This window comes from Harmonia axyridis, chromosome 6, assembly GCF_914767665.1.
Source record: "Harmonia axyridis chromosome 6, icHarAxyr1.1, whole genome shotgun sequence".
Lineage (NCBI taxonomy): Eukaryota > Metazoa > Arthropoda > Insecta > Coleoptera > Coccinellidae > Harmonia > Harmonia axyridis.
In genome coordinates, this window is record NC_059506.1 from 6,359,410 (window position 1) to 6,379,493 (window position 20,084).

General features: G+C 32.1%; 2 protein-coding genes across 2 annotated transcripts; both read right to left on the reverse strand.

The window, feature by feature from the left end:
- Positions 1-450: 450 nt before the first annotated feature.
- LOC123682675 (nuclear pore complex protein Nup85-like) lies at positions 451-13,292 on the reverse strand. The gene is made up of 10 exons (XM_045621431.1): positions 13,133-13,292; positions 12,623-13,079; positions 12,251-12,504; positions 11,416-11,538; positions 10,928-11,146; positions 10,762-10,874; positions 5,693-5,910; positions 2,447-2,665; positions 794-893; positions 451-738 (listed from the first exon to the last, which is right to left on the reverse strand). The coding sequence occupies exons 1-10, from the start codon at positions 13,151-13,153 to the stop codon at positions 534-536; spliced, it is 1,929 nt and encodes a 642-aa protein (XP_045477387.1). The 5' UTR covers positions 13,154-13,292; the 3' UTR covers positions 451-533.
- Positions 13,293-14,052: 760 nt separating this feature from the next.
- Positions 14,053-19,443, reverse strand: LOC123682681. The gene is made up of 2 exons (XM_045621438.1): positions 19,303-19,443; positions 14,053-15,679 (listed from the first exon to the last, which is right to left on the reverse strand). The coding sequence occupies exons 1-2, from the start codon at positions 19,426-19,428 to the stop codon at positions 14,474-14,476; spliced, it is 1,332 nt and encodes a 443-aa protein (XP_045477394.1). The 5' UTR covers positions 19,429-19,443; the 3' UTR covers positions 14,053-14,473.
- Between the last annotated feature and the right edge of the window lie 641 nt (positions 19,444-20,084).

Consider the following 20,084-nt stretch of genomic DNA (forward strand, 5'->3'; position numbering starts at 1 on the left):
TAGAGAATTTTCCAAGGTTTACAGTGATGATATTTTTTTTCCAACTTAATATGAAAATTTTTTGAGTAAAATGCATTTTTCTACTCGACGATAGCTATTACGCCCCCTAGCGGTGGAGGTATAAACTTCAAAACAATTTCCAGTGTTTTCTTTTGTTTACTTTAGTGGTAAAATTTTTTACAGCAAGTCTCTACGATGAGTGGATCCTGAGATATAGCCGCTTACCTCGCTTATTTGCCCACCCTGTACAGTTCTTATAGGATTTTAACTAAATTTGGATCACACAGTAATTGGTTTCATGAAAATTTCTTTTTTGGTTTTCAAATGCTGATCTGAAATACATGAAAAACATTATTAAGAATCCTCAGTTCTTTAATTATTCTACAGAACATACATTTCTTTCCTTGAATTATTCAGATGAATAGTTGTAATCATTTGATGAAACAAAAATTCAATATAATCATTTATTCATATTGAAAAACGTACAAAAGTATAAATATTACACAGAATATTGACAGATTTTTACATTGAAATTATACTACTTCAGCTTCATATAAAATTGCTCTTGACAAATTTCTTGCTGTTGCCAATCTTAATATATTTAATTTGCTTTTTACTTTCTCATCCATTTCATATCCTTCCAAAAGATTTATGATCATATAAGTATCATTACTTGAGAAAATTATGTCTTCACTTTCCAACAATGGTATCGCTTCTAATAGTAAAATATACCAGAAACTGAAATTGGAAAATAGTTGTGAGGTTAACATAAACATTCAGCTAAAATACTCACTATTTGGGTATTATCTTTGATTCTAATAATTTGATGAGCAAACTGCCTGCTTCTTTAAATTGCCTTTCTTGGTATAGTTTATGGAATTCATAGTATTTGCCTGAAATTGAATTACTTCATTATAATGAATTTCTGCAGAGGCATTCAGATATTTGAGTTTGTGAACTTGTTGAGCCCTTATTGCACTTAGAGATGAGCGATATTTCACGAACTGTGATTTAATCACTGATATCAGAATGTCACAGGTAGTCACGGTTCCGAAAAACGAATACAGAGCGTGACGGGATCATTATTCGAACATTTCACAGATCTTTTCAGGGCATATCATCGTCCGTTGCAATCATTCGTAAATTATGAAGGCAGCCTGATGTGTTTATTGCTTCGGAACCTTTTTATTAACATAATTGTATATTTTTATGACAATCCCAGCACCCGTAGGCAACTTCGCCTGCTTTAGGAAGTATTTTTGTAGGACTAGTTAAACAATGAATACAAACAAAAAAATAACTACTGAATTACTGCATAATTGGTGGTGGCAATAAAATTCTAATTTTATGCTTATCTTTGAAAAACCACCCCAAAGAAATTCTTTCTATATTGAAGTTGCCGACCGAAGCAATAAATGGTACTGTATTATAAAAAATAAACAAAAACACGTCAGAGACATAATAATAATAGGCGAAAGAATAATAACAGGCGAAAGACCAGCAATCTTTGGGCTTTGCTACTCATAATTTATGCAAGTTGAAATTATCTTTCAAAACCACCTCTTCAAATTTGAGGAAACATTTGAAAAATCATATCCTTCTGTTACGTTCCTAGCTAAAGCTGAAATAAGGAAAAGAGTTGAAAATGTAAGAAGAATGGATGTTTTCATAATAATTTTGCTTTGCTTTGAAGTATAATAGTGACCGATTCGAGTTGCAAAGATAAATGAACTAAGGTTTGGGTGATTCATAGAAATATTAATAACAAGCAACCTAAACAGTGATCACGTCACGATTTAATTTCACTGATATCATAAAGTAACGTTCACGTTTAACAACGTGATCTAGAAATCACGGTATCGCTCATCTCTAATTGCACTAGGCCCTTTTTGTGCCTATTTCTTAGCCTGACGGTTTATGCTTGATCTGAACATGCTTTCAAGCATATTTTTGACCTTTCCTTCTGAAATGTCAAAATGCAGGTGACAATCCAAAATAGCAAAAAACAGCATTACCTAAGCATTGTAGACTGTTATAGGTAATCCTTTTTGTAGATTTACTCACTTGCAAAATATTAGAAATTCTATTAATAAAGTAAATATAATATAAATCTTTTTTTCTTCTTATCAGTACAACCGAGGTAGTCAAATAATATAAATCTTATTTCTCAAATATTTATGATAAAAACATAAACTCAAACATAGCCTTGAAATTATTTTCAAAGTTTGCAGCTTGCAGATATAGACTTAAAAATAGAAGTTAAATTGTCATAAAAGAGCCTACTGTAATACAGGGCTTATGCAGTTGGTAAGCTTTGTAATTTTCTGTAACCTAAGGTGAAATCGTGGAACGATAAAATAAGAGAATCTCTACCTTGACTAATTTGATTGAGAAAAACTACTGAATAAATATTTTAACAGTATATTTGAAATTATCATACACTTACCTAAAAATATGAGCCTGTCACTAGCTAACATGCTAGGTCCTAAGTTGAAAAGAAGATCTGTATTTCTCAATTTACCATGCTCTGCATATTCTCTGAGGAATTTGTCAGCTAACAGAGAAACAAAGGTGCTATCTTGTGATTTCAAGGCCCATGTTAGGGCAGTACCTAAACGACCCCTCTTAACATTTTTCATACCTTGCGCCTTGCACAAAAATTGAACTGTAAAATATATTGCACTTGAATATTGGCTGTTGAACTAACCTTGAAAATATTATTATTATTTTCTAAGATTGTTACAGTAATGGCCATGTGCACCGCAGAATGTAAACCAAGATTATTTTTCAACTTGAGTTAAATCTTTCATTTCTCTTGCGGCGCACATCAAATTTACTACTACCAGATTGAACTTATCTCTCAAAATAGACGGATTATTTGCGCCGCTTAAAATATAACTATACTGAAAATTTGGTTGTTGGGTTGGGGTTTGTGACAATGAACTTTCCCCCTTAAATATTTTCAGATCTCTAAAATTTCCGGTTATACCGGAAACAGACTACTATGTCCTTATTTCAAATGGCACACCCAGTATATTATTGCATCATTAGATAGCTTTTTTGATGACAATTTCAGCTAAAAAAAAAGACGATTCTACATACAAAAATAGTGGAGGTTACTTAAGCCAACCCTATACCTAAAATGAATACTTTAAGATTTATCAAGGAAGAACTTTCAATAAGGAAAAACTGCAATTTCTAACCGTGTGAGACTTCCGGAAAACACAACTAAACTAAATTTTACATATCAAGAATTGTAAAGATTGTTTTTTACAATTTACAACTAAAAATTAGTCATAATTCATGAAATGTAAAATTTAGTTATCCAAACATCGAATTTTAGATTGGGCTGTTTCCATCATCTGTGCGGTTGGTTGTTTCCGACGTTTCGGAAGCTTTCGCCTGCCGTCTTCAGGGTGTTGGTCCTGAGAAGGACCGATTGTTTGGTTCTGAGAAGAACTGTTTGCCAAACTTGGTCTGTCTAGACTTGTATGCACCATACTTATTTCGAGTTCGTATGAGAGTACCGCCTTTTGAACTTAAGTCGTATCGGTTACAATCCCCGGAAAAAAGTATGATGCGTACAAGTCCAGATAGACCAATTTTGGCAAACAGTACTTCCCAAAATCATCAATATCAAGACAATAATCGAATTTTAGTTTTTTTCTATGTTTTCCGGAAGTCACAGAGTACTCCAAACAGTAAGGAATTGCAGTTTTTCCTCATTTAAAGTTCTTTCCTCGATAACTCTTGAACTCATTTTAGGTATATGGCTAGGTGTGCCATTTGTAATAAGGATGTAGTAGTCCGGTTTCCGGTATAACCGGAAGTTGTAGAGTTCAGAAAATATTTTAGGGAGAAAGATCATTGTCCCAAACCCCAAAATGTAAAGTTTCAGCACAACATTATGATTAGTTTTCCATAAACGTCTAATAGGTCATCGCAATGAATCATCCTGTATTAGTGTTCTGTCAGTTCTATGTATATGTATAAGAATAAGATTGTGCGATGAGTAAATACTGAAAAAATGGTTGAATTTGTCCAACCAATTTGAAATTCTACAATTTTTTTTTTAATTCTCAGTCATTTCCATTTTCAATTTAAAAGCAACCACCTAAAATTGTCACAGGTTATGTTATGGTTGTCACAGTAGAAAGATATATACCATACCATAATCTTAGTTCCGACAGGAACACTAACAAGCACGCACAAATCCCTAGAACTGTATACAGGGTGGCCACTTTTTCAATGGGATTGTATTGGTAACTTTTAAACCATGAGAGTTAGAAGGTCGGTCAAATGGAGAAAAAGTTGCATGCATAGAAGCATTGTCAAGCAGTTCAAACAAATCTAGATTATCAGGGCCGGTTATCGAGATATCATAAGAAAAGTAAATTCTGTCATTTTGATTTTTCTTTTTTTCCCCACTTTATTTCAAATATTATCAAATAATGTTACTGGAAATTTTTTTTTGACAGTAAAATATCCTCAATTTTATGTAATCAGATTTCGTATCCAACGTTTCGTACTCTCTAGACTACCCTCAACCTCATTTTTTTTAATACGGACCTGCATATTTTATGACACTTTTCAAAATGACTTTTAACGCTAAATTCAACGATATATCATACAATATCATTCAAAGTTGATTTTCAGGTGATTTTGACTCTTATCCAAATTTCTTTGGGTCGGATCTGTATTACATTTAGGTACCTTTAGTTTAATTAACAACATGAAATACATTTTGATGAGAAAATCAACTTACTCATCTTGAACTAAACATATCAGAATCAAATCAAGAATGATTTGATTCTGATATGTTCCATTTAGTTCAAGATAAGTAACTTGATTTTCTCATCGAAACTTGTTTCTACAAGTAATAATTATTTACATATTTCAATGCATAATAATTGAACGAATTATCATTTAATGAAAGAAAAATCGAATGATTATTCGAAAGTAAATGAAAATGAATGAAGTAAGTGTTCGAAATGTCCACCATGGGTCAAAATCACCTGAAAATCAACTTTGAATGACATTTTATGATATATCGTTGAATTCAGCGTTAAAAGTTATTTCGAAAAGTGTCATAAAATATACAGGTCCGTATTGAAAAAAATGAGGTTAAGGCAGAGAGAGCAGGAAACGTTGGATAGGAAATCTGATTACGTCAAATTGAGAACAATTTACTGTCAAATAAAAAATACCTATAACTTTTTTGATAATATTTGAAATAAAGTGGGAAAAAAGAAAAATCAAAATGACATGATTTACTTTTCTTATGATATCTCAAAAACCGGCCCTGATAATCTCGATTTGTTTAAACTGTTTGACAATGCTTCTATGAATGCAACTTTTTCTGCATTTGACCGACCTTCTAATTCTTATGGTTCAAAAGTTACCAATACAATCCCATTGAAAAAGTGGCCACTCTGTATACAGTGTTATCGGTTATATTCGGGCATTTACTAGTCTTCCATTTGGAATGCTCAGTACACACAAAATAAATTTAATTCCAGAATAATAATAATAATAATAACTGATTTTTATTGATAACTAGTTATCAAAGGGCAATCGACCGAGGTCCTTCAACCCAAAATAATATTTTTTAACCTGGTATTAGTAGGCAAGTCGGTGCACACCGCTGTAATTAATTTTTATGATTAATTCTATTAATAACGGTGATATTAACCTGTATGTGTTAAACCCCTTTTTTGAGCTTCTCTAATTATTTTTTGGCATTTCAACTCGTTCTCAAGAGGCAGTCTAGGCAACAAAAGTTCGATTGCGTTCAATCCGTCTTTGGAGCAATGATCTAAATAGCTGAGTCCTACTTGCCACAAAGACTTATGACCCATCAACATTGTGCCATAATCAAGAACAAAGGATTCTTGAACTGCTTTTCCAGAACTGAAAAATAAATTATATTTGGTTACATTGAAAGTTCTATACCTAGAAAGAATTTCATGAACTTTATTTTTTGGCAACAAAATTACCATATTAATAGAAAATTACTATAATATATTCATTTTCTATTTTCTCAAATATTATGTGAGGCTTGCTATGACAACAATGTCAACAGATTATGATTACTTCCTTCGAATTTAGAGCCCAGTTAGGCTTAAATAATTGGATTTAAATAATTGTACACGTGTACACAATAACTCTCGAACGTAATACGCTATATTTGAAATTATCAGGGTTTTCAGGAAGGTCAGGGTTCGTATATCTCCTTTAAATTCGTAATGAATGAAATCCACCCGGGTTATGAAGTGTTTTTCAATAAGAGGTTTTATTTTGATATTGAAAAAAAAAGTGTTAATTTCAAGAGAAATCAACAATAATAATAATATTTATTTATTTTGAATAAGATTCACCAAGATGACAATCTGAAATGAAATAGTGTCCTACAATCAAACCTAATCAAATAAATTTAGCAATGAAAAATCTCCTAATTCATGCGGTTCAAGGCAGATGCTTCACGATGACCCAAAAGTGCTTTAGTTTTGCTAACTGTGGCTGCAGAATATTGATCATTTTTGTAGTGAATTCAACAATTCAATGCTTTGTTGAAGTGCGTATCATTCCATTTTTATTAAGGGCAAAGTTTTTACCTGTCAAATGTCAAAAGATGACAGCAGATAGTGTGTTATTCAAAATTAAACTTCTTATTGGAAAACCCTTTGCATATGAAATTTAATTTTCTCAAAAATTGAAAAAAATCCTAATAGATATAATGTAAATTCAGAAATCAATTGTAATATAGTGAAATGAATGTTGATGCGAAATTTTTTGAGGATTGTATTATTGGAAGATTAAACAATTTTTTTCGAAAAATTCAATATCTGGGAATCTATGCGTCAGATTTCACTATAGTTATCCAGAAATCCAGCCGTGTAGTTTTTACAATAAAAAAAAAACAAGTTTTTCGAGTTGATAACCCTCTTAATCACGGAATATTTTTCGGATAAATTTGTTAGGAATTTTTGTAGGAATAGAGTTCAAGGCAAGAATCACATCATCAATTTTCAAAAAATGTGTTAGTTCATAGACTATATTTATGTTAATGACAGACTAGAAGATTTTGACTTCAGATTCAACTTCATAAAACTGAATTAAGTGTATTGCAGCAAAAATCTACATTTCGTGAAAAAAAAACACATGAATACGAATTTGAATAAAAGGACTAAAGCTTCAGGCTTCCCATCAGGGCTTCTACCATTTTTTGATAACAATTTTTAGCAAACTTTTTACTACATAGTTCATTAGTATAGGATTCAAAGCCTGCTAAATAATTGCTGTATTAGGTAGTTTGATAGAGAACAAAAACTAGGCAAATGAGATCTACCATGGAAAGTCAAGTTGAGAGATATAAGATAGCTCATTTTGTCAATACTTAGATACTGGAGTGTACTCTGCTGCAGAGATGTCAAACATATTTTGAATTAGTATTTCAAAAGACATAATTTTGAAAATTTTTGCAAGTTTTATTGTTTCATTGATATAAAAAATTACACCTGCCAAAAAATCAATATTAATGTATTCTTCTCTTCTGAGTCTGACACTTATATTATCACTGAGTATATTCAAGCTGGAATTGATTTGTGAACAATATCCGCTAAACAATAATAATATAAATGCATAGAATGATTAAGTAAAATCCTCATTATTTTAGATATTACAATGCCGAGGAAACAAATTCAAACGAAGAAGTTCAGATTAAAATGTTATCTAAAGTAGGGCAAATAATGCAGCTGATTACTAAGGAAACTATTCACTCTAAAATTATTGTAAGTAATTGCACAAGTGCATCAAAATTACCGATAATTTTGCCTGACAGCCTGTTGTCATAAAAATTGCATGAGTTCATTTTCATTTTTGGAGAAAAAATGAAAATGAACTCATGCAGTTTTTCAAAGAAAACACGCTGGAATGCGAAATTATCCGGTCATTTTGATGCACGAGTGTAATTCGGGGGAATATTTCCCGAATAAACTGTTAACTTGTCAAAGTGACAGATAGATAGATGCCATAGATTCGAACTGTGTAAGATTCATAGAAACTATGCATCTATGAACAGAACAATTATCGCAGTGCTATTTCGCTTCCTACAATGCAATTATCGCTGTAATTTTCGATAATTGCATTCCATTTACATAGAATTTTTGACAGGAGGGAAATATTCACCTATATACTTCACTTAAGATGAGAAGTCTAAAATTGTAGTAAACCGTTTGAATAGAAAAGCAAGCCTGTGGTGGGATTCTGTAACGGCAAAGCGAAGCGAAAACGTGACGAAACGACAGTTTTGCTCGGTTCGGTATTCTGTAAAGGGATTCGGCAAAAGTCGTGTTTGCCGAAGCAAAGAACGACCTCATGACGATAACGAAACATTTTAGGGTTCGTTGTCATTACGAAAAGTCCGACGACGTTTTTGATTGGTTTACTTTTACCACGTGACCAAGTCTTAAGCGTCATATTATGACAATTGAATGATTTCGATTTCGAGGTTATAATTTTGAATGTTTTGCTTCACAATATCACAATTCTTAATATTAAGTTTGAAATTCATTCTATTAATTATTGAAAAATTGCGTTATGAAAGTTATCTTCAAGAAAAGAAATTTTTATGTGTGTACAGTCGATTGCTCCAATTATTCCTGGTATTCCACATTTTTCAAAAAATTTCCTTTTATTTTGGGTCTTCTCAGAATCATTAGGGAATTTAATTCTTCCTTGGAATACATGGTTAATCAATTTAGTCACTTCACTAACACAACGACTGACCATGGGTTGACTTACTGCTAGCAAATATTCTTGTCCAATTGGTTGGTAATTTCCATTGGCAAAAAATCTCAGAGTTATCAATATTCGCTGTTCAAATGGCGTTCTCGTGTTCCTCCAATAATTATCCATAAATGGTTTCAATTCATCGAATAGAACGTGAACTAAATGTTTCGACAAACGGAAAACGTCTATGAATCTCTCATCCGTTAAGTTAAATGGATCACTTCTATCTCGAAGAAATCTATTCTCCTCTCTTGTAAGAGTTAGACGAACTCTTCTTGAGATTTCCTCGTCGATGATCAGAATCATTGAAAACATGATGAATATTTCTTTATACCTATACACACTATTAGTTGACTCCCCGAACTTATTTTGTAGTATGGGTAGGTTTTGTAACATTCGGGATCTTTCACACATAAAGAAGTAGAATATAATATACAGGTTTCGAACCAATGAATCGATCATAACTTCGTCAAATATTTTTTTTAGTGCCCAATGGACTAGTTTAGTGATGTTGATAATACTATATTTGACACGATAGAATTAAAATATAGAGCAAAACTGATAAATCTGTGAAAAAATTTTGAAAATCCATCAATAAATGACTGAGAAATAGATTATTTAAATTTACGTATTTTAGCGCGGAACGTCTTTGGTCTCCGACACGTCTATGACGTCACGGCACTTGCCTGTGATCGCTACACCATAAATTACGCTTAAATACTTAGCGGCGCCAAGGCTCTCGCGCCGTTTGTAGTTGTACAGTGTAGTTTTAACTCGAGTTTTGTTTTTATGTCACCATAATGGAAGAAGGCTTCATGAAAGGACAAAGTGACAATTTGCCTGAAATAGATAGTTTTTTCTTCAAATCCATCTTATGTCAGTGCTTAAATAAAAGGAGTTAAACTTTTCAAGTAAGTATCTTCTTTTGAGTTTGCTTCATCACGGTTCAACTTATAACGATGATTTATTTAAAAAACGTTTCATAAACAGTTTGTAGTTGAGTACTGGTTGTTGAAGTCTATCAATGGCAAAACATATTTATGTGAGGAGTAAAAAGTAATTTATATGAATGTATATAGTAAGTTATTTCAGCCATCGTGTAACGAACAAAACGCGACACGAACGGCACAAGTGATTGTACACCAATGAATTCGTAAGCACTCTGCAAATACCAGTCGTCTAGTGTGTGACGTCACCCTACTTACACGTACTATGAAATTATCCTTCCAAGCGCAACTTCAAAGTCCCATATCTAACTTTTTCATTTCTAGAGATATTTCAATGATTCTTCCACATTTTTGTTTCATTTTACTTAAATTTTTAGATTTAATCCTTAACAAAAAAATGAAAACTAGTCCATTCTCTGCTGAGTGTAGAGCTACGAAATCAATGATCTAATGATACATAGATGTGCCTTTCAGCGTTCTTGCAGTGTAGAGTATTGACTCCAATAATAGAGAGAATGAGATATTATAGTTAGTTCAATTAGCTAATTCATTCTTAATGATAAACTAAACAGTTTAAAATGGTATGAAACCCTTTGTTAAGTAACTTCCAATGAGAGTCATAAATCAAAATATAATTTCTGAGAATACTCAAGTTAAATACTGTGGATTATTCAAAGGACATTACAGCTAGAATCCCTAAAAGGGACTCTTATCTCTTTGCTCTTATTAGAGATTATCTCAGGTACCTCATATGTCAAAACCTGCAGAATCCTGCAGTAGCTCAAATATCTACTTATTTGCAACGTTGCCAATGTTCCTTTGTGTAAAGTCGGTAAGCTCCGACAACGAAACTAAAAGCGTAAAGATAACGAAACGATAAAGAAAAAGACGCTTACAGAATATCGCATTCGCTCCGCTTAGCTTCGCTTCGTAACGTTATCGCTTTCGTTTGCTATGATAACGAAAGTTACAGAATCCTACCCCTGATGAAGAAATCTATATATAAATATTTTATACAACTCACAATTTCTCGAATTCCTTTTCAATAACTGATAACTGACCAGAATGATAAAGAATATTAATTAGATGGGTAGCAAACCAACCATTCTCATTTATACCCTGAATTTCTTTCATAACCTAAAAAATATCCATGATATGAAATGATGGTAAAATTATATGTGAATTATTACCTCTAACTGGTCATACTGCATTGCTGCCAAAAGTACTTTATCTATGTGCCTCAATTTATCTTCTTTGCCCATTTCTTTAATACAGAGCTTTGCATAATTTCCCAATTCATATGACTTAACGGTTGGATCAGAATAGAATAACCAAGCAGGCAACAGCTCAAACCATGTTTCGCAATAATTTTTGACCTCCACCCATGCCAAGTCTTCTTTTACTATTATCTGCGAAGAAAGTTCATAAAAAATATCTTCACAGACTATTGAAATCTTTGGCAATAAATTTTCTTTTAAACAAGCTTTTCTTAATTTTCTTCAGAAAAGAAAGTCATTGCACACTGCAATTATTAAGTAGTAAATTTCATCTTGGTAAGATGACTTTATGTACCTTGATCCTATTTTTGAGGTAGTGTTGGCTAGTCACCCAATGTTATATACATACCAAGAAATTCGATTGAAAATGAAAATTGTTTAGTGTAAAATGTTCTACCCACCTTCATGATAAGCTCCAAATTCTTGTAACTGGAGAAGACTTTGGCCTGAATTTTTGACTGAACATCCACAACCCAATGCTTTCTTTGTAAATGAAATTCTTGAGCAGAGAATCCACTATATACCTAAAAAGGTTCGAAATAATCACCAAATCATAGATAACCATCAAGCACAAATAAATTTCAATCAAGTTTAACTACTCCTCAACGTTTCTGAGATCTCACTACTTTTCAGGATTAGTAAAGCAATCTCAAACTTTCCTCTGATGTACTGTCCTTTTCTACGACATGCAAGAATTCCAAATACGTTTTTATGTCTTCATTCAAGCACCACATTTTCAACCTTTGATAAGACTTTTTGTATAATATTTTTATGCGAACATTCATAAAAAAATAAAAATTTGTTTGGAAAGTTATAACATGCATATATTTATTCTTCAATAAAAAATTCATCTAATTTTTTTTTCCATTCGAAAAAAATTAATAAATAAGGACTTTCCACAATGACAAACTCTTTCAAATGAATTATAGTGAAAACCTAATATAAATTGATGGTCTCTAGAGTAAAATAAAGCATACTAATTTCTGAACTGATAGATCGCTCTTAAGGTAAACTTCAGCCCAGAAATCAATACAAAAAAGGCACAGTGTAAACTGTTCATAAATATATCCACATATATTATTTACTATTTTGTTGAACTGAATATTCATTTGTGAGTCCAATATGTTGACAGTAGAATTTAAAAACTCAATCATGAACTGAGGAAAAATCCATTAAAAACATTTAATAAAATGCCTTAAAAATTCTTCCTTAGAAATTTAATAAGTTGAAACTTACATCATACAGCGGCATGGTTTTCAGACACTGATCTGCCATTATGAAAGGTTTTGTTTCTGCGGCAGAATGTTGCCTAAGAAGTCCTCTTGCTACTTTTATTCTTCCTTGCAAAAGAGAACCTATTACTGTAGGCCAAAATTCTGCTTTAATTTCAAGTGCATTTCCTGCATCACATAACATTTCGGCAGCATTTCTCTCATATTTAGGAAAATGAAACCTAACCCAATCCAGTAGATGGGGAAGCACCACATTTCCTAGGGGAAAAAAATGTTTTAACTTTCTTTATTCGAATCTAATTAACGAAATTTCGGTTTGAACTCAAAAATACACAATGTTATATCAAGAATATGCCTAAATTATTCCAAGACTTACCAGGTGTGGCATCAATAAATAAAATTTCACATAAATGCCATATGCACTCAACAGAGTAAAATATTGTTATGAGATTTTGGACCTCATCTCTTTCAGATTTAGTTTTAGCCTTCACAATATCTTCCTGCAAATTTTCAAGGCATGCCCTAATTATAGATCTATATTGACGGCTGAAGTTGAGTAAATCTTCTTGAGGATTGAATGAATTACTTAATACTACTCCCTGAAGATTCAAAAAGGTGCCATTGGATTCATTGACGAGTTTTCGAAGGACTGGTCTGAATAAAATTACATCATGTCGAATTTGAAATACTGAAGCTTCTGATGTTGGATAGTGTTGACTATGCTTATCTGGAGCTCCTGAATGTTTTCTTTCATATGCGAAAATACCCATTTCATTAAATGGTTTCCATGCTAAGGAAATACCGGCTCTTTCACACAATTTATTTGGTATTAACTAAAAAGATCACAATTAAAAGCCGTAAGTATGTAAAGGAGTGCAGAACTTACGATTTCTGTTTCAACATCCATTTTAAATTTTTTATTGAAGATTATAAAAATATTCTATAAACTAATAACATTTGAGATCCTGATTCCTGTGGATTATCCATAGAACAAGAACCAGAAGAAGTGAGGTTAAATTCATTTCAGGAGGGAAATCTCATAGATAAGTAGTTGGATATCTATATTAAATTTTTTTAACAGGTGTGTTATGAAGATTTAACTTTGAAATGAAACTATATTGAACGAAATTGAAATTTAATTTAGAACAGAAACATCTGTTTTAATGTCAATTGCATGATTGAAATCAAATCTATTTTATACCTATATTCCTAAATTTAAATTGAGACCCATTTTTTTTTGGAAGATTCTTTAAATCATAGATATTTTTTTGAGGTCTGCCAATCAAATATATATTATTACACCATAATAATCACATTGATATAAAAAATAAGAAAGCCACTGATGTGATGTCAGTTGAATAACCGACATTTGCACCCTTGGAGACCACATGATGTATACTTATATACAGATCTATCATTGACAAGTTTATCTACGCTTGTTTCGAAGCATACTTTTTTGTTATTAATGAATCATATCAGTAGATATACCTAAATGAAACTTTCGAAACCATATATTTCCTTAAAAAATTGAAATCGTTTGTTAAAATTACATAATCTTTCATTTGGCAATGTTTGTCGGTGATCTAATAAACCACTTTTTCATTACTAGTTGAGAGCGCTTATTCGATTTCAGTGAAATTGGCGCTTGTCAATTTTTTTATATTCTCCAAAAAGTAGTAGGTATTTAAATTGAAAAAAAATTCCGTGTCAAAAAGTATGTCTTGTTTTAAGACAATTAGATAAAATCAACAACCATTTTTTTGGAATTATCGATAGGACAAATGAATCAATTATTAAAAATTCATATAACATTTATTTCAGTAGGTAGGTATATAAACATAAATTGAATAAATAAATTAAATAAAAATATAGATATAGATACACATTAAATTAAAAACGAGGTGTAGTGGTTTGATATGACAGGTCTTATCATATAGGAAACATTTGGTATAAGTCCTTTATTTTCTAAAAGTTTCGGAGATCTCCTTCTTCAGTAGTATAGTTTTCCTACTAAATATTGCCATCATGATGACTACAATGACGAGAAACTTGTATACTACTGAAGAAGGAGAGATATCTCCGAAGAATTTAAAAATCAAGGACTTACACCAAATATTTCCTATACAATAAGACCTGTCATATCCAAAACTGAAATATAACACAATAAATAATGTACATTATATACAACAAAAATACATTTCGATAATCGGATATGCTTGTGCGAGACTTAGTTCGAGGATGCAAAACATGATTTCATTCTTGTTTGCCTCATTCTCTGAATGAATTTCACATTGAAATTTTCCCGTTTTTCTTCCTCAACCGAACACTTTATATCTTCTTCAATGTTCATTCTCCGAATGAATTCTTCAGTGAATTTTTCCTGTTTGCTCTTCTCAACCGAACCCTCTTTTTCAATGATTGTAGGCGTGCTAGGAACCATCAAATCCCCATACGCTAGCTTGTTCATTTCATCAATGCCAATCCCAGATTCGACATCACACATCATCAGATGTCTCCTTACTGGCTTCTTCTTGACGATCGTATGGAATTGAATCCTCTCAATTTTATTGAGAAGCTTTGTGGTATTTTTCCTCTCGAAATATTGAGGATACAAGAAATTTGTGGTCAATGCTAAGTTCTCATATTTACGAGTTTCAAAGCGCCATGGAACACTCCAGCTTTCCAACTCTTGGAATGTTGGGAAAAAATGAAAACAGCATACTTTTATTTTCGAATTCTTGTCGATTACTGTTTTCTGTTGCTTCACACTGGTGTAAATCGCATGTCCATCACTGACCAGAATCATCGTCAATGGTACGTCGTGATTATTGATCAATCTAACATTAACGACGTTTTGAAATCTGTCGATTTCTGCGATCTCCACCTTGAAATCCTGAAGCAATGCTAAATCTGTAAAACTTCGGCATGCTTCATCTGACCACGGCATAGCTTCGTATTGGGGCTGAACATCAGCAAGTCTTGTTCTGACTGCTTGAGCTGGGAGTTTACTGAAACACTGCCTCATAAAGAAAATCTTCTTACAGTCTACTTTTCGTGCCATCCCAAAATCGATGAAGAAAAGTTTCACTTTTTTAGCAACTTTTCTGCAATCGACTATGACTGCTCGAAAGTAAACTCCATTCAATTCAGCTACACAGTACAAGTTTTTATCCAATAAATTGACGGGAATAACATATGCAGCTGAATTTTCTTCGTAGAATTTTTTCATCTCTTTCGAGGATTTCTCCATATCAGGGTAGTTCAATACTATCCAAAATTTCGACGGATCCTCAATGGACACAACAGTAACGTTGTATACGGTGGATCCTTCTCGAAATAGGTTGTTCACTGGAATTGGCTCGATGTTTTGACCTGGCCGAACAATATTGTCAGGTATCACAGGTTCGCATTGATGATATTCTTCATGATCAATCTGCAAAAATAAATATTAAACATTAAATTACTTTTTCAAGAAACATTACTTCATAGTCAAATTGTTGGAATATAGAAAGAATGTGTAAAAGTTATTGCGAAAACATTGCAACTTTTGCACAAAAGTTTATTATTTTGTACTATACAGGGCGTTTCAAATTAGTATCGAGATTTCAGTGGTGTATATTTCAGGTCAAAATATGACTTTTTTTCCAAAAACATTTGTCCGTATATAGGTTATGTTTTAGGTTTTACATCATCAAGTATGCCGACTGATTGTAATCAGCTACAGGGTGATTTTTTTCAGGGATCAAGACCTTTTTCGCCCTATAAAATTTTTGTATTACGCCGCTGGAGGATTCTAACATATGAAATTAATTTTTTGTTTTGTTCATACATTTTTTGTCACTTGTCATCTTCACACATCTGCGATCGTTATCGAGAAAAAATAATTCGCTAGATTTAAGTAGAATTTTCAACAAAAAGTAGGAAACTAGTATCACAAGCAAAACACAAAACTCTGCGTATTTGGTTTGTGACCTAAATAACAAGCCTCCTGAAGCATTTCCTAAAAAATAAGAAACCTAATGAACCAATATTCCAAATTTCATATTACTCGTAATAGAAAAAACTAAAAAAATCTTGAAACTTTAACGCTCTGTAGTTCAGTAACGTAACGAAGCTTTTGCGTACACATCTTTATAGAAAAAAAAGTCTCATCTTGATACTGAATTTTGAAACACTCTGTATAAAAATATAATTCAACTCTTATGAATAATTGCAGTATTTCGATAACGCAAGATGCCGGACGGTGGATTACTAAGAATACTTATCATAAACAGTGAAAAAAGGGTTATAAATGAGAACACATTTTTAAAGTCAATTTTGAAGAGATAATGAAATGAAACGTTTCATTAAATGAAATAATAATTAACTCAATTTCAAGATACTCAGAGTAAATTATCTAATAATCAAATAGTTCCACAACGTTTGTATCATTCATAATCGAAGTTATTAACTTAGGTTAGTTTAATTAACTTTTTGATTTTTTGACTTGAATGTTATTTAAATCAAACCCAAATCCTTTTGTTTAAATTTTCGAGGAATTAATCTCGAACACTCGTACAAAAATTTCCAGGATTCCGAATTTTGAGCTGGTAATGGAATTGAAAGATATGGTTTTACTAACTGATAACGAATCCATATCAAACGTCGTTCCATTATACAGGGTATCCCAAATTCGATGCTTACCGAAAACATCTCGAGAACTATAACCCCCGATCTTTTTTTTTTCGAAATAGTATCAGGAATCAAATCACGGTTCATATGATCGTTTTAGAGTTATAGAGCAGAGTGAGTGTTTCTTAAATGGGACACCCTATATTTTTCAAACAGTTTTTCAGCCGAAGATTTTTCGAAAACCATCCCGTTATCATCCGTTTTCAAGATATTGAGTTTTGCGACTTCATTCTTTATGGGACAACTCATACAGGGTGTCCCCAACTCGATGGCCTATTAGACGTTTCTGGAAAACTAATCATATTTTGAGCTGAAAATTTGCACATTGGGGTTTGAGACAATGATCTTTCTCCCTAAAATATTTTCAGATCTCTACAAGTTCCGGTTATACCGAAAACAGACTACTACTTCCTTATTTCAAATGGCACACCCACTATATTATTGCATCATTAGATAGCTTTTTTGATGGCAATTTCGGCAATATGCCATACCTTGGGTAAAAATTTAACGGTTCACGAGTTATTGGGATTCTTATGAAAAAAAAGGTGGCGATGAGGAATCGCATTTTTTTTGAATATTTCAGCAGAAAAAGTCTTTCGAAAAAAAAAATTTTTTTTTCGATTCCGCAAATACGTAGTATTATAAGATTGTTTTCGGCTTGGACCAAAAATGTACAGGGTGTTTATAAGAGGATCATGAACTTGGACAACTCAAATTCATCAAAACTCAAGATTTTACGTAGAATCGACTGGAATAATAAAAAAATATAGGTTCTAATTTGAAAATCTTGAGTTTTGATGAATTTGAGTTGTCGAAGTTCATGATCCTCTTATAAACACCCTGTACATTTTTGGTCCAAGCCAAAAACAGTCTTATAATCCTACGTATTTGCGGAATCGAAAAAAAAATTTTTTTTTCGAAAAAGGCTTTTTCTGCTGAAATATTCAAAAAAATGAGAGTCCTCATCGCCACCTTTTTTTTCATAAGAATCCCAATAACTCATGAACCGTTGAATTTTTACTCAAGGTATGGTATATTGCCGAAATTGTCATCAAAAAAGCTATCTAATGCTGCAATAATATACTGGGTGTGCCATTTGAAATAAGGAAGTAGTAGTCTGTTTCCGGTATAAACGGAACTTGTAGAGATCTGAAAATATTTTAGGGAGAAAGATCATTGTCTCAAACCCCAATATGCAAATTTTCAGCTCAAAATTATGATTAGTTTTCCAGAAACGTCTAATAGGCCATCGAGTTTGGAACACCCTGTATATAAATATTTCACACTTATTTCGAGATTTCATTAAGTTTCTGTCAATTGTACAATTGTAGTCGATTCATATATAGGCTGTCCCATAAAAACACCAACTCTCCTCTATATCTCTGAAACGGTAATTGATTTCTATGATCTATTAACGATTTATGAATTCAATTGTCATACGGCATCGCATTGTCCAAAACAACCCTAGTTTGAAATTCCAAGAATTTAGAAAAATACACAAATTGAGGTAAATGCATTTTGTTGAAGTTTAGAAATTCTTGGAATTCCGAACTAGGGTTATTGCATTGCGTGTCACTTTTATAACGTTTCCTTCATCTTCATATATAAATTTTAAATACTAAAACCTGCCGAGTACCTACACCTACTGTACCTGGTGTATTTGTCCGTCAAAGGGTCCGCTCTAGAGGCAGGCAAACCGGCATTTAGCCGGGGCGGCAAATAATAGAGATTGGCATTTTCTACTTTTTCCGAAAAATTCGAATTTCCGGAAGAATGTATTAGAAAATTTTTTTTTGTATTTCATCGAATTTCATAGATGATTTCTTATATCAAATTAACTTGTGTCAAGCGTTGGCTCATTCGAATTTAAAATAATGGTTCATCCGATTGCTTTACTCAAAAATCTCAAAGAAAAAAAAAACGAAAAGTTCGATAGATTTATGAATTCGGAGCTAAGCAAAAAAATCTGAAACCTGAATTCAATTCATAAAGTTCATCAGTGGTAAATTTATCAGAAAGCTGAATATTATAATTATTTTGTTACTTATATTTTATAATTCAATGTCAGTTATCTTCCAGCTTAATATTTATTCAGTGTGATAAACTTCACGCATTTTTATCGAAATTATTATAAGAAAGGAAAAATATGTTATGCGATATTTCGGATCTTAATTTTTCATATCTTCTTTGATACGAATTTCTGAATTCATCTTCAGCATCATTAACTATCGAGAATCATTAGGGGGATCGGAGTAATTTTCAAATTGAATTCCTGTAAGATTATAACAAAAACAAACATAGCAATTTAGATAAAGGGGCTTTGGAACTAATGAAATATCTATTTTGAATGATGAGTTTAAGATAATAATAATTGATGGTAGTTACCTCTGAATAGTGACCGATGAGATCATTGTTGAATTCATGTTTCTCTTCTTGTTGAACAGGTAGCAATTGTCTCTCATTTTCAGGGTCTTGGTCCAAGAAAAAATTTTTTACAGGATAAATATTCATTTCGCCCAAATCCGATTCGAACCTCTCATTCGTACTTTCAATCGATTTTCTACGGTTGTTGAGTACATCGATCGAAATGTTATGTCTCTCGTTTTCAGGGTCTTCGTTCAAGAAAAAATTTTTCACAGGATAAATATTCATTTCGCCCAAATCTGATTCTGACCTCTCATTCGTACTTTCAATTGATTTTCTACGATTGTTGAGTCCATCGATCGAAATGTTATGTCTCTCGTTTTCAGGGTCTTCGTTCAAGAAAAAATTTTTTACAGGATAATGATTAATTTCGTCAAAATCTGATTCTGACCTCTCATTGGTACTTTCAATCCATTTTTTAGGGTAGTAATGTCCATCGATAAAAATGTTGTTAGGTCCCGGTTTCAACGAAATATCGAAACCAAACATCTCCTGGAAACTCTTTTCTTCCGAGGTCTCCGAAAATTCAATATTTTCCACTGTATTCTGTCTTCGTTCTGCATTGAGATTTGAGTCACTGAAAAGATAATATATGTAAATTAATTCTACCAAATTACATCCAAATATTACTTATACTTTATGCGAAAAGTTTTTGAAAACAAAAAAAATGATGTACGACAGAAACATAAAATTTTTAATTCGATTTTGAATTGTAAACATTCAGATTAATCAATGCATAGTCT

Excerpts from the sequence above, each read along its gene's own strand:
- LOC123682675 (XM_045621431.1), bottom strand. The coding sequence starts at position 13,153 with ATGGATGTTGAAACAGAAATC. Across the intron at positions 13,080-13,132 it reads TGGATGTTGAAACAGAAATC|TTAATACCAAATAAATTGTG; the intron begins GTAAGTTCTGCA and ends TGATCTTTTTAG. Across the intron at positions 5,911-10,761 it reads GAAAAGGAATTCGAGAAATT|TTCTGGAAAAGCAGTTCAAG; the intron begins GTGAGTTGTATA and ends TTTATTTTTCAG.
- LOC123682681 (XM_045621438.1), bottom strand. The coding sequence starts at position 19,428 with ATGAATATTTATCCTGTAAAAAATTTTTTCTTGGACCAAGACCCTGAA. Across the intron at positions 15,680-19,302 it reads TCATCGGTCACTATTCAGAG|ATTGATCATGAAGAATATCA; the intron begins GTAACTACCATC and ends TTATTTTTGCAG.